This window comes from Raphanus sativus, chromosome 6 (assembly GCF_000801105.2).
Source record: "Raphanus sativus cultivar WK10039 chromosome 6, ASM80110v3, whole genome shotgun sequence".
Taxonomy (NCBI): domain Eukaryota; kingdom Viridiplantae; phylum Streptophyta; class Magnoliopsida; order Brassicales; family Brassicaceae; genus Raphanus; species Raphanus sativus.
Genome location: NC_079516.1, coordinates 4,101,215 through 4,114,602, shown reverse-complemented (window position 1 = coordinate 4,114,602; position 13,388 = coordinate 4,101,215). Strand labels below are relative to the sequence as shown.

Genomic DNA, 13,388 nt, shown 5'->3' with positions numbered 1-13,388 from the left:
CTGGTCTTAAATGGAGTGTAAAATTAAATCCTCTTTCTGGTAGAGAAGGTTTCGTTCTGAAAATACGATAATGTTCAAAACTGCAGGTTTTGGCTTAAGCTCTCACATATGTAAAAACCAGTTAAGAGAGAGATAGAGAGAGAGAGAGAATCCATCCATGGCGCAACTGCTCTCGTTTCGCGTCTATCTCTCTGCCGAAACGCAGAAAGCTTCTTCTCCAGACTCGTTCAAGCGAACCCAAAAGACTCGCAAACCATTTACGCGTCGTCAGAGAGGTAAAAACATTGTTCCTACACTGTGTTCCGTCTTCAAATCTCTATGCTTTACTCCAAAAAATCTCTTTAATTATGCAGGTCCGGTAACTCCAGTGCGGAAACCACAGAATCTGAATTTGGAGGTTTCTCCACATAGAGCTGGTAATAAAAGACAAAGACTAATCCTTTCCTTTTAGTTCTTAAAACACTGGTTGAATTAGACTTGTCACGTTTATGGAGAGTCTTTGTGCATTATTATCTTATTAAAAATAAATAAAGTCTCTGTTTTGTGCAAACTTATAACAGTATCTGCGGTGAGACTGATGAGAATCGAGTTCGGTGGTGCGTTTGCTGATCTTTTGAATGAGAAAGGCAAAGGCTCTGGGAGTAATGAGATGAGTTATGTCGAGAGAACAATCGGTTTTCGGACACGCGATTTGGATGACCGGGATCTTAGACTGGTTTGTGTGTTTCACCCACCATTCAGTATTTAAAAACTGTGGTTTTTTACTAAAAGCTTTTAGTTATCTGCAAAAAAAAACACACACTTTTAGGTTACTGATGTTGTTGGAGGAACAATAAGGTGGAGGAGGTACCTTGATCACCTCATTGGTTCCCTTTGCCACAACGAAAGGACATTTCGTAATATGGAACCTCTTCTCTTGCAGGTAATAATAAGTGTGAATTATATTTGTTAAAAGTCTGCCTTGAGGTTTCTATAACCTTGTTCTCTCTCTCTCTCTCTGTTGTAGATTCTCCGCATTGGTTTCTATGAGATCATTAAGCTTGATATGCCAGCATACGCTGTTGTAGATGAGGTATAATACACCAAAGTTCCAAACTTCATTTATGCTTAGTGAGTTGTAGGCTTTTCATCTGATAGTGTCATTTGTTGTTTTCCTCGTCTCATTTTTACAGAACGTAAGGCTTGCGAAGATTGCACTAAGACCTGGTGCTGGAGATCTTGTCAATGGGATTCTTCGTAAGCTTGTCACTCTTAAGGTGTTTCTCTTTTCTTTAACTTTTTCTCTTTCGCTCGGCTCGAGAGCTTATAATACAAAAAGAAAAAGCTTATAATATAATGAGTCCTGACGTAGGTGTCTGCAGGAAAAAGATGCCCTTCCATTACCCAAAGTGGAAGGGGATGATCGTGCACAAGCGCGTGCACTTGCTACACTTCATTCCCACCCCGTTGTAAGTGTGTTCCTACAGCTGCCTATAACCTCATCTTTTCTTTCGTTTTTTTAATATGATGCAATGAGGCCTCCTTTTATTTTAAAATTCCTTTCCTTTTACCAGTGGATGGTTAGGCGATGGGTAAAGTATCTAGGGTTGGATGAAGCCACTAAGCTCATGACATGGAACAACACTGATCCTGGATTCAGCTTAAGGTTTTATCTCCAAGAATTTTTATTTTTCTTTCACAGTAAGGAAAGAAAGGTTATATCAACTGTCACTCATATAATTGTCTTTCTGATGATATCAGGGCCAATACGGGAAGGGGCATTACAAGATCAGACCTTGTGGAGCGTCTAAACTCTTTAAAGGTATTCGTTTAGTATTTGTGTCAGTGCGTAAAACAGGGACATGATTGTCTATTTTCTTATTTTCATTTATTCTTTTCCTTTGCTGCAGGTTCCACACGAACTGTCCTTACACTTGGAGGAGTTTGTCCGCATCAAAACAGGATTGCAGGTGTTTTTAATGTCACCGTAAATAGCGTTCTATAAGTTTCAATTGGAAGTTGATTATTGACATTTTCTTTTACAGATCGTTGTGCAAGCTGGCTTACTCAAAGAAGGCATATGTTCTGTTCAGGATGAGAGTGCAGGTTAGTTTTTACTTTCACAATTATTTGGACTTGCTCCTGTGAGAAGACACTGTCTCCTCTTCGTAAATATCCGTGTTGTAAACCATCTTACGATATCTGCAGGACTAGTAGTCTCAGTGGTGAAACCTCAGCCAGGAGATAGGATACTGGACGCATGTGCTGCTCCTGGAGGGAAGACCCTTTTCATGGCCTCTTGCTTGAAACGCCAAGGTAATCTTACAAAGGCTCACTGTTCTAATATTCATCTGTTTTGTTACTTTGATTCTATTCTCATCCTCAAACTTGCAAACTCACGTTGATTACAGGTATGATATATGCTATGGATGTGAATGAAGGGCGGCTAAGAATTCTTGGGGAGACAGCAAAATCACACCAAGTCGCTGGACTTATCACAACTATCCATTCAGATCTCCGTGTCTTCGCTGTGAGTTGATACTGTTTGAGTAAGTGAGCTTTTACAAGTGTGTAAGCTACTCCTCACATTGCTTGCTTCCAACTCAAATGTGTTTTTTAGGAAACAAAAGAGGTACAATATGATAAAGTGTTGCTTGATGCCCCGTGTTCTGGACTCGGTGTCCTCTCCAAGGTTATATATAACATGAGCAATTCTAATCAAACTGCTTTCTCATTAGTTGAATTAGCTTAACATGTTCCCTCTCTCTCTCTCTCTGTGTTTGTAGAGAGCGGATTTGCGTTGGAATCGTAAACTAGAGGACATGGAAGAGCTTACGAATCTACAGGATGAGCTTCTTGATTCTGCCTCCAAGTATGCACACACACCCTGTACATAGACTTCAATTGGTCACTCGAGGAAATACGGAACCTAACTAATACTTTTCTCTCTGTCTTAAAGACTGGTGAAGCCTGGTGGGTTCTTGATATATAGTACTTGCTCGATAGACCCTGAAGAAAATCAAGGAAGAGTCGAAGCGTTTCTCCTAAGACATCCTGTAAGAATCTTTCTAGATATGTTTCCTCTAGTTTAAGATGTCGATATTATTAACAAGTTGTCTCTCTGATTCCACAGGAGTTCTCTGTAGATCCAGTGGACAGATTAGTACCATCAAGTTTTGTAACGTCGCAAGGCTTCTTTTTATCCAACCCAGTGAAACACTCCTTGGATGGAGCGTTTGCAGCTCGTCTGGTTCGAGCCTTATGATGTAAAAGTCAAGCGTCTCGAGATCAACTTGATGACAGAGAGAGAGAGTTAGGGTTCCATTTGTGTCTCTTATGAGATCGAGGAAGGTATGGAAAGACCTTTTGGTTCAAAAGGGATCCATGCATAAAGTTAGAGATGTTTTTTTTTTTTGAGCAACAGTTAGAGATGTTATGAGAGATCTTGTAAGCTTTGTAGAAATTATCTGTTGGCATGTAAACATCATGCTGTTATAAACAGTATAAAGAAAATGTCTTACCGTTTCAGCGATCTACAAACGGTGTGTTGTGCAGTTGTCAAAAGTATACGTTATGGGCTCAGAATAAGCCCACTGTTAATAGTTTAGTCGGCCTAGATATAAAGTCCATAAAATCAATCATGCCAAAGGAACAAAACTACATTAAAAAATTGGTTCAGAATTCCAATTTTTAAATTTGTTCCGATTTTATAGGCAAACCGACCTAACCCGAACCGACCTATAATCTGTCGCAGCCTAAAGTCCCTATCAGAGCCGACAACGAAGTAAAGCCCTAATCTACACAAAGCTTTTCTTCTGCAAGATTCACTCACTGCAGAGAAGATTCGAGCTCAGAAGAGATTTCGTAGCTCTTCACCGTAAGTTTCCTTCTCTCTCTCTCTCTCTCTCTCTGCTTCGTCTCGCGGCGTTTTCGATTTGTGGTTTTAACATTGTTTGATTTCTGTTAATTCGACAATTAGGTAAGGATTCGCAGCCGGAGAACGAAGTAACCCTAATCTACACGAAGCTTCACTCTCTGCAGAGAAGATTCGAGTTGTTTCCGTAAGTTACATTCTCTCTCTCTGCTCCGTTTCGTGGCGGTTATTAGGTTTAAATCTCGTCGTTCGATTAGATTCGATTTTTGGTTTTAACATTGTTTATCTGTTTAATTTTGAATTGTAGGGTTTCAGTGATGGCGAACTTGGGAGGCGGGGCAGAAGCTCATGCCAGATTCAAGCAGTACGAGTACAGAGCCAACTCTAGCTTGGTGCTAACCAGTGAGAATCGTCCTCGGGATACACACGAGCCGACCGGAGAACCTGAGACTCTGTGGGGGAAGATTGATCCTAAGTCCTTTGGAGATAGAGTTGCAAAGGGAAGACCTCAGGAGCTGGAAGATAAGCTTGAGAAGTCGAAGAAGAAGAAAAAGAAGGAGCGGGATGTTGGGGATGATACTGTCTCTGCTCGGCAGAGCAAGAGGCGTCGGCTCAGGGAAGAGAGTGTGCTCACGGATACTGACGATGTGGTTTATCAGCCCAAGACTAAGGAGACGAGGGCTGCTTATGAGGCGATGCTTAGTCTGATTCAGCAGCAGCTGGGTGGGTTGCCTCTGAATATTGTTAGTGGTGCTGCAGATGAGGTCTTGGCTGTTCTCAAGAATGATGCTGTGAAGAACACTGAAAAGAAGGCGGAGATTCAGAAGCTGCTCAACCCTGCGCCTGATCAGATTCATCAGGTTTTTGATCAGCTTGTTTCCATTGGGAAGTTGATCACGGATTTTCAAGAAGGTGGTGATTTTGGTGGTGGTAAAGCAAATGAGGATGAGGGGCTTGATGATGATCTCGGTGTGGCTGTTGAGTTTGAGGAGAATGAAGGAGATGACGAGGAGAGTGATCCTGATATGGTACATGAGGAAGACGATGAAGAGGATGAAGAACCTCAGAAAACTGAAGGGATGCAAGTGGATGCAGGGATAAACGAAGAGGATGCAGGAGATGCGAATGAAGGCACCAGTCTGAACGTTCAGGATATTGATGCTTACTGGCTCCAGAGGAAGGTATCTCAGGCTTATGAACAGCAGATTGATCCGCAACAGTGCCAAGTACTAGCTGAAGAGCTGCTTAAGGTACTCGCTGAAGGGGATGATAGGGATGTTGAGAACAAGCTGCTTAGGCATCTTCAGTATGACAAGTTCAGCCTCGTTAAGTTTCTGCTGCGGAACCGCTTTAAGATTGTGTGGTGCACCCGTTTGGCTAGGGCAGAAGACCAGGAAGAAAGGAATAGAATTGAAGAGGAGATGAGAGGGTTGGGTCTGGAATTGGCAGCAATTGTGGAGCAGTTGCATGCAACTAGAGCAACAGCGAAAGAGAGGGAGGAGAACCTACAGAAAAGTATTAATGAAGAAGCCCGGCGTTTGAAGGATGAAACTGTTGGAGATGGAGCTCGAGGCAGGAGAGATGTTGATAGAGATTTAGAGAGTGGTTGGTTGAAGGGTCAGCGTCAGATGCTGGACCTCGAGAGCTTGGCTTTTGACCAAGGTGGTCTTCTGATGGCGAATAAGAAGTGTGACCTTCCACCTGGCTCCTACAGAACTCATGGCAAGGGATATGATGAAGTTCATGTGCCAGCGGTTTCTAAAAAGGTGGGTACCAGCGAGAAGCTTGTGAAGATCTCCGAGATGCCAGATTGGGCTCAGCCGGCTTTTAGGGGAATGCAACAGTTGAACAGGGTTCAGAGCAGAGTGTATGAGACTGCTCTATTCAAGGCTGATAACATACTTCTTTGTGCTCCAACTGGTGCAGGGAAAACCAACGTTGCCATGCTCACCATACTGCAGCAAATTGAGTTCAGTAGGAACGAAGATGGAACATTTAGTCATGGAAACTACAAAATTGTGTATGTTGCACCCATGAAAGCCCTTGTTGCTGAGGTTGTCAGTAACCTGTCGAATCGTCTGAAGGATTATGGAGTGATTGTGAGGGAACTCAGTGGGGATCAGTCGCTTAGTGGGAAGGAAATTGAGGAGACCCAGATCATTGTCACTACACCCGAGAAGTGGGATATCATCACAAGGAAATCTGGTGATCGCACTTACACCCAGCTTGTGAGACTTCTTATAATCGATGAGATCCATCTTCTTCATGATAATCGAGGGCCTGTGCTAGAAAGCATTGTTGCTAGGACTCTTAGGCAGATTGAAACCACAAAGGAGAACATTCGCTTGGTGGGGTTGTCAGCTACACTGCCAAATTACGAAGATGTGGCTTTATTTCTGCGGGTTGATCTTAAGAAAGGGTTGTTTAAATTCGACAGCAGCTACAGACCAGTGCCTCTTGGTCAGCAATATATTGGAATCAGTGTGAAAAAACCGTTGCAGAGGTTCCAGCTGATGAATGATCTTTGCTATCAGAAAGTATTGGCCGGTGCTGGAAAGCACCAGGTTCTTATTTTTGTTCATTCGAGGAAGGAAACAGCAAAAACAGCACAGGCAATAGTGGACACTGCATTGGCGAACGATACACTCAGCAGGTTCTTGAAAGAAGACAGTGCAAGCCGTGAAGTTCTTCAGAGTCAGATTGAACTTATCAAGAATGGTGATCTGAGAAAACTTCTGCCTTACGGTTTTGCTATTCATCATGCTGGGCTGACAAGGGGTGATCGTGAGATAGTCGAGGCTCTTTTTGGGGAAGGGCATGTGCAAGTCTTGGTTTCCACAGCAACTCTTGCATGGGGTGTGAATCTTCCTGCTCATACCGTCATAATCAAAGGAACACAGGTCTATAATCCTGAGAAAGGGGCGTGGATGGAACTCAGTCCCCTGGATGTTATGCAGATGCTTGGGCGTGCTGGAAGACCTCAGTATGATCAATATGGGGAGGGTATAATTATCACTGGCTACAGCGAGCTGCAGTATTATCTGTCTTTGATGAATGAGCAACTACCTATTGAGAGCCAGTTCATTTCCAAACTTGCTGATCAGCTTAATGCTGAAATTGTTCTTGGAACTGTTCAGAATGCCAAAGAGGCTTGCCACTGGCTTGGGTATACGTATCTCTATATCCGTATGGTTCGTAATCCTACGCTGTATGGTTTAGCGCCTGATGCCCTTGTAAAAGACGTAGTCTTGGAGGAAAGAAGAGCTGACCTGGTACGTACATCTGCTTTAACCTGTCGCTATCTACTGTTTAAAATTTGTTTGCTATCGTAATGCCTTAGACTTAAGCTATCTAATGTTAGAAAATTGTTTGCTATCGTAATGCCTTAACTTAAGCTTTCCCACTTTTTAATATGGTAAAATTATTTAATATCGTAATTTGGTTGCTTTTTATCCTTCAAGTTGATTACAAATTTAGTATTCACTTCATGTCTCTGAGAATTTGAATAAGAAGTTAGCATCTGATGATGTGATGTCATTTCCCTGAAATTGCTTTTCATATGTTTAATAGTCTTGATGAACTCTTGAGTTTATCATTGACAGTTTTGCCTCTGTCCACTATATGGCCTTGATGAACTGTTTGGATCACTTGTGCTTATCACATTGATTGTGAAATTGGTATTGTAGATTTCTCTGAGTCTGTGAGAATTTTGAGTAAGAAGTGTATCTGATGATATAACGCCATTTGTTTGCTATCTTTTCCCGTAACTGTTGTTCCTAGTATCAGTAGCTTTCTCTTTGTATGTTACAACTTACAAGCACCCCATGATGAACTGTTGGATGCCTTGTTTCTTTCAAGTTGATCACAGATTTAATATGTCATTGCTGGTTTAAAAAATATCATTTATGGCTATCTGGGTCTAAGGTTTACTTGAACCATTGTTTTTGCAGATACACTCAGCTGCTACTATCTTGGACAAAAACAACTTGGTTAAGTATGACAGGAAAAGTGGATATTTCCAAGTTACTGATTTGGGAAGGATTGCTAGCTACTACTATATAAGTCATGGGACCATAGCTACGTACAATGAGCATTTGAAGCCAACGATGGGTGATATAGATCTCTATCGTCTGTTCTCATTGAGTGAGGAGTTCAAGTATGTGACTGTTCGGCAAGATGAGAAGATGGAACTGGCCAAACTTCTGGATCGTGTCCCAATTCCTATCAAGGAAACTCTGGAGGAGCCCAGTGCAAAGATTAATGTTTTGCTACAGGCATACATTTCACAGCTAAAGCTCGAGGGTCTTTCTTTGACATCAGACATGGTTTACATTACTCAGGTTTGTTCTCTCTGCTTTATTCTCTCATCTCTACATTATTAAATTGCTGCATCTGTTCTCTGGTTTGTTCCTTGTTCTCTCTGCTTCTGTCTGTCATTTTTAGTTACATTATTAAATTGCGTCTGTTCTCTGGTTTGTTCTTTCTGCTTTCTTATTTCAGCTCTCCTAGTTACGTTATTGAGTTGCAGTATCTGTTCTCTCTGCTTTCGTCTCTCATCTCTCCTAGTTACTTTATTAAATTGCTGAACCTGTTCTCTGGTTTGTTCATTGTTCTCTCTGCTTTCTTCTCTCATCTCCCTAAGATACTTTATTAAATTGCTGAATCTGTTCTCGGTTTGTTCCTTGTTCCTTGTTCTCTCTGCTTTCTTTTCTCATCTCTTCTAGTTACATTATTATATTACTGTATCTCGTCGCTGGTGTGTTCCTTGTTCTCTCTGCTTTCTTATCGCATCTCTTCTAGTTAGATTATTTAATTGCAGTATCTGTTCTCTCTTCTTTCGTTTCTCATCTCTTAGTTAGTTGATTAAATTGCTGAATCTGTTATCTGGTTTGTTCTTTGCTCTCTCTGCTTTAGTGCTTTTTTCTCTCATCTCTTAGCTACATTATTAAATTGCTGCATCTGTTCTCTGGTTTGTTCCTTGTTCTCTCTCTGCTTTCTTATCTCATCTCTTAGTTAATTAAATTGCTGATCTCTGCTTTGTTCCTTGTTCTCTCTGCTTTCATCTTTCCTAGTTACATTATTATATTGCTGTATCTCGTACCTGGTGTGTTCCTTGTTCTCTGTGCTTTCTTCTCTCATCTCTCCTAGTCACATTATTAAATTTCTGTATCTGTTATGTGGTTTGTTTCTTGTTCTCTCTGCTTTCGTCTCTCATCTATCCTTGTTACCTTACTAAATTGCTTTATCTGTTCTCTGGTCTGTTCCTTGTTCTCTCTGCTTTCTTCTCTCATCTCACCTAGTTGCATTATTAAAATGCTGTATCTGTTCTCTGGTTCTCATGTCTCATTTTTTTTATCATTTTCAGAGTGCTGGACGTCTTGTACGCGCTCTCTATGAAATTGTATTGAAGCGTGGATGGGCTCAACTGGCTGAGAAAGCTCTGAACTTGTCTAAAATGGTTGGGAAGAGGATGTGGAGTGTCCAGACACCTCTTCGTCAGTTTCATGGAATTCCTAATGAGATTTTGATGAAGTTGGAGAAGAAGGATTTGGTGTGGGAGAGGTACTATGATCTGTCGTCACAGGAGCTAGGAGAGCTTATTCGTAGTCCTAAGATGGGCAGACCGCTTCACAAGTTCATCCACCAGTTCCCAAAATTGGTTCTTGCAGCACAAGTTCAGCCTATTACTCGAACTGTTCTGCGGGTGGAGCTCACAATTACACCAGACTTCCAGTGGGACGAAAAAGTTCATAAATATGTGGAGCCATTTTGGATCATTGTGGAAGACAATGATTGTGAGAAGATCCTTCATCATGAGTACTTTCTATTGAAGAAGCAGTATATCAGTGAGGATCACACTGTAAACTTCACTGTCCCAATCTTTGAACCGCTGCCACCTCAGTATTTTGTCCGAGTGGTTTCAGACAAGTGGCTTGGCTCGCAGACTGTGTTGCCTGTATCCTTTAGACACCTTATACTTCCAGAAAAGTACCCACCACCTACAGAGCTACTGGACTTGCAGCCCCTCCCTGTCACAGCGCTTAGGAATCCGAGTTACGAGAGACTCTATCAGGACTTTAAGCATTTCAATCCGGTGCAGACTCAGGTCTTTAATGTTTTGTATAACACTAACGATAATGTGTTGGTTGCTGCTCCAACTGGAAGTGGGAAGACTATATGTGCTGAGTTTGCTATATTGAAGAATCATCAAGAAGTACTCCTAAGGCAGGAAGATGATACTAAAAGGCAAAGCGGACCTGATGCTCATGCTCCAATGCGTGTTGTCTATATTGCACCCTTAGAGGCTATTGCTAAGGAGCAGTTTCGCATCTGGGAGAGGAAGTTTGGGAAGGGTCTTGGTTTACGGGTTGTTATGCTGACCGGGGAGACAGCGTTGGATCTTAAGCTGCTGGAGAAGAGTCAGATAGTCATAAGTACTCCTGAGAAATGGGATGCTCTGTCTCGCAGGTGGAAACAGAGGAAATACGTACAACATGTTAGTCTTTTCATTGTGGACGAGCTTCATCTAATTGGTGAAGGTCAAGGTGGTACAGTCTTGGAGGTGATAGTCTCTAGAATGAGATATATTTCTAGTCAGGGTGATAATAAGATCAGGATTGTTGCGTTTTCCACTTCCCTTGCAAATGCAAAAGATCTTGGGGAGTGGATTGGGGCCAGTTCTCACGGCCTATTCAATTTCCCTCCTGGAGTCCGTCCTGTTCCACTGGAGATCCACATTCAAGGAGTGGATATATCCAGTTTTGAAGCCAGGATGCAGGCAATGACCAAGCCAACCTACACCGCCATAGTCCAGCATGCCAAAAACAAGAAGCCGGCTATAGTTTTTGTTCCAACCCGTTCACATGTCCGCTCGACTGCTGTGGATCTGATGGCTTACTCTCACATTGACAACCCACTGAGCCCTGATTTCCTGTTAGGGAAACTAGAAGAACTTGAGGATTTTGTTAAGGAACTCCGAGAGGAAACATTGAAGGAGACACTGCGCCATGGTATTGGGTACTTGCACGAGGGTTTATGCAGTCAGGATCAGGAGATCGTGACACAGCTCTTTGAAGCTGGACGGATTCAGATTTGTGTGGTGAGCAGTTCATTGTGTTGGGGCACTCCATTAACTGCACATCTTGTGGTGGTAATGGGAACGCAGTACTACGATGGAAGGGAGAATTCACACTCAGATTATGCGGTCTCTGATTTGCTTCAGATGATGGGGCGTGCTAGCCGACCTCTACTCGACAATGCTGGAAAGTGTGTGATATTCTGTCATGCTCCTCGTAAAGAGTATTACAAGAAGTTCCTCTATGAAGCCTTCCCTGTGGAAAGTCATCTCCAGCATTTCTTGCATAATAATTTCAACGCAGAAGTTGTTGCTGGGGTTATAGAGAACAAGCAAGATGCAGTGGATTATCTTACATGGACTTTGATGTACAGGAGGCTTCCCCAGAATCCTAACTACTACAATCTTCAAGGAGTGAGCCACAGACATTTGTCTGATCACCTATCAGAGCTGGTTGAGAACACCTTGTCTGATCTTGAAGCCATTAAGTGCATTGAGATAGAGGATGAGATGGACCTCTCTGCTCTCAACCTTGGTATGATTTCATCTTACTATTACATCAGTTACACCACCATAGAGCGCTTCAGTTCTCTTCTGTCTTCTAAAACCAAGATGAAGGGACTTCTGGAAATCTTAACATCAGCTTCAGAGTATGACATGATCCCAATAAGGCCTGGCGAAGAGGAAAGAGTTAGAAGGCTCATCAATCACCAGAGGTTCTCGTTTGAAAACCCAAACTGCACAGATCCTCATGTGAAAGCAAACGCTCTTCTACAGGCTCATTTCTCGAGGCAAAGCATTACCACAAACTTGGAAATGGATCAGGGTGAGGTCCTTCTATCAGCAACAAGACTTCTACAGGCGATGGTGGATGTTATATCAAGCAATGGCTGGCTGAATCTTGCTCTGCTAGCAATGGAAGCAAGCCAGATGGTGACTCAAGGCATGTGGGAGCGTGACTCCATGCTTTTGCAGCTCCCTCACTTCACAAAGGAATTAGCAAAAAGATGCCAGGAGAATAACATTGAAACCGTGTTTGATCTTGTGGAGATGGAGGATGAAGAACGCCAAGAGCTTCTCAAGATGAAGGACACTGAGCTTTTAGACATTGCCAGATTCTGCAACCGCTTCCCGAATATTGATCTGACTTACGAGGTTGTGGGCAGTGAAGATGTGACTCCAGGGAAAGAGGTGACATTGCAGGTGATGCTTGAGAGAGACATGGAGGGGAGGACAGAAGTGGGAGCCGTAGATGCACCTAGGTATCCCAAGACCAAAGAAGAAGGGTGGTGGCTGGTTGTGGGGGACACCAAGACGAACCAGTTGGTGGCCATCAAGAGAGTCTCGTTGCAGAAGAAAGCAAAGGTGAAGCTGGATTTCCAAGTACCGAGTGAAGCAGGAGTGAAGTCTTACACACTGTACTTCATGTGCGACTCTTACTTGGGTTGTGACCAAGAGTATGCGTTCACTGTTGATGTCAAAGAATCTGGCACTGGAAATCTGATGGAAGAGTGATCTTGTGTTTCAGGTTAGTGTTTTAGTGCATTTGTCAGATGAAACTTGGATTTTTGGTAGTTTGAAAGTCAGAAATTGAGACATGCTCTCTTTTCTTTGCAGGCGTGCTGGATTCTGGAGAAGAGCATTCTCACTTTTATGTAATATGGCGTCTTTGAGTTTTAGACCAAAATGTGTGGTTCTGTACTCTTCCTTTTTTTTTTTGTTGTCTGGACCGAAACAGTAGACGGGTCATAAACTTGTAGAGACGTGAGGCCAGGATGTTGTAGAGACGTATTGAAAGCAGCACTGAGCTGTGCCTCTGAAGTAGTCAACTCTTATATGAATCTTTCTTTGCTTAAGCACTTTAAAAATCCAACACTCTTTAGGGTGTTTTGTCTTTCTTTTACGATGTCACTTTTGCTGTTCGAGTTTGGAAAGAGAGAAAAGACAAAAAGAACAAGTTTCGGACTATAGAGTGAGCATCTTCAATTTTGTAACTTACAGTCAACAAGGAATGAAATCGTGAAAGTTTTATATCTGAGATCAAATAATTTTAGTAACTTACACTATTTGCTATGGCCACTGAGTGCTGCACAGATATAAAGATTCATTCTGTGTTTAAACAGATTAATAATGCATCCATTTGAATAACAGATCATCATTCTTAATTCTCTTACAGGGATCTTAAGCCTTTTGGTTCAAGAGGGATCCATGCATAGAGTTAAAGATGTTATGAGAGATCTTGTAAGCTTTGTAGAAATTATTCGTTGGTATGTAAACATCATGCTGTTATGAACAATATAAAGAAAATGTCTTACGGTTTCAGCGATCTACAAACGGCGTGTCGTGCAGTTGTCAAAAGTATACGTTATGGGCTCAGAATAAGCCCACTATTATAGTTTAGTCGGCCTAGATATAAAGTCGATAAAATCAATCATGCCAAACGGACAAAACTACATTGAA

The 13,388-nt window shown here is 42.2% G+C and overlaps 2 protein-coding genes across 2 annotated transcripts; both read left to right on the top strand.

Annotated features, from left to right (window-relative positions):
- The first annotated feature begins 86 nt into the window (after positions 1–86).
- LOC108807180 (uncharacterized) lies at positions 87–3,511 on the top strand. The gene is made up of 17 exons (XM_018579438.2): positions 87–275; positions 354–416; positions 561–715; positions 809–922; positions 1,007–1,072; positions 1,173–1,256; positions 1,362–1,448; positions 1,554–1,645; positions 1,741–1,801; positions 1,890–1,949; positions 2,025–2,085; positions 2,188–2,295; positions 2,391–2,509; positions 2,600–2,671; positions 2,766–2,851; positions 2,939–3,035; positions 3,113–3,511. Exons 1-17 carry the CDS (start codon positions 158–160, stop codon positions 3,242–3,244), a joined length of 1,575 nt encoding a protein of 524 aa, XP_018434940.1. The 5' UTR covers positions 87–157; the 3' UTR covers positions 3,245–3,511.
- A 194-nt stretch (positions 3,512–3,705) lies between these two features.
- LOC108811326 (DExH-box ATP-dependent RNA helicase DExH12) lies at positions 3,706–12,825 on the top strand. The gene is made up of 6 exons (XM_018583373.2): positions 3,706–3,856; positions 3,959–4,040; positions 4,161–7,125; positions 7,804–8,193; positions 9,219–12,456; positions 12,546–12,825. Exons 3-5 carry the CDS (start codon positions 4,171–4,173, stop codon positions 12,441–12,443), a joined length of 6,570 nt encoding a protein of 2,189 aa, XP_018438875.2. The 5' UTR covers positions 3,706–3,856; positions 3,959–4,040; positions 4,161–4,170; the 3' UTR covers positions 12,444–12,456; positions 12,546–12,825.
- The last annotated feature ends 563 nt before the right edge of the window (positions 12,826–13,388 follow it).

Bases quoted from the DNA above. Each gene is read 5' to 3' on its own strand.
- LOC108807180 (XM_018579438.2), top strand. From the start codon at position 158: ATGGCGCAACTGCTCTCGTTTCGCGTCTATCTCTCTGCCGAAACGCAG. The intron at 2,296-2,390 runs GTAATCTTACAA...CGTTGATTACAG, and splicing joins CTCTTGCTTGAAACGCCAAG to GTATGATATATGCTATGGAT. The intron at 3,036-3,112 runs GTAAGAATCTTT...CTGATTCCACAG, and splicing joins CGTTTCTCCTAAGACATCCT to GAGTTCTCTGTAGATCCAGT.
- LOC108811326 (XM_018583373.2), top strand. From the start codon at position 4,171: ATGGCGAACTTGGGAGGCGGGGCAGAAGCTCATGCCAGATTCAAGCAG. The intron at 7,126-7,803 runs GTACGTACATCT...TTGTTTTTGCAG, and splicing joins AGGAAAGAAGAGCTGACCTG to ATACACTCAGCTGCTACTAT. The intron at 8,194-9,218 runs GTTTGTTCTCTC...TATCATTTTCAG, and splicing joins ACATGGTTTACATTACTCAG to AGTGCTGGACGTCTTGTACG.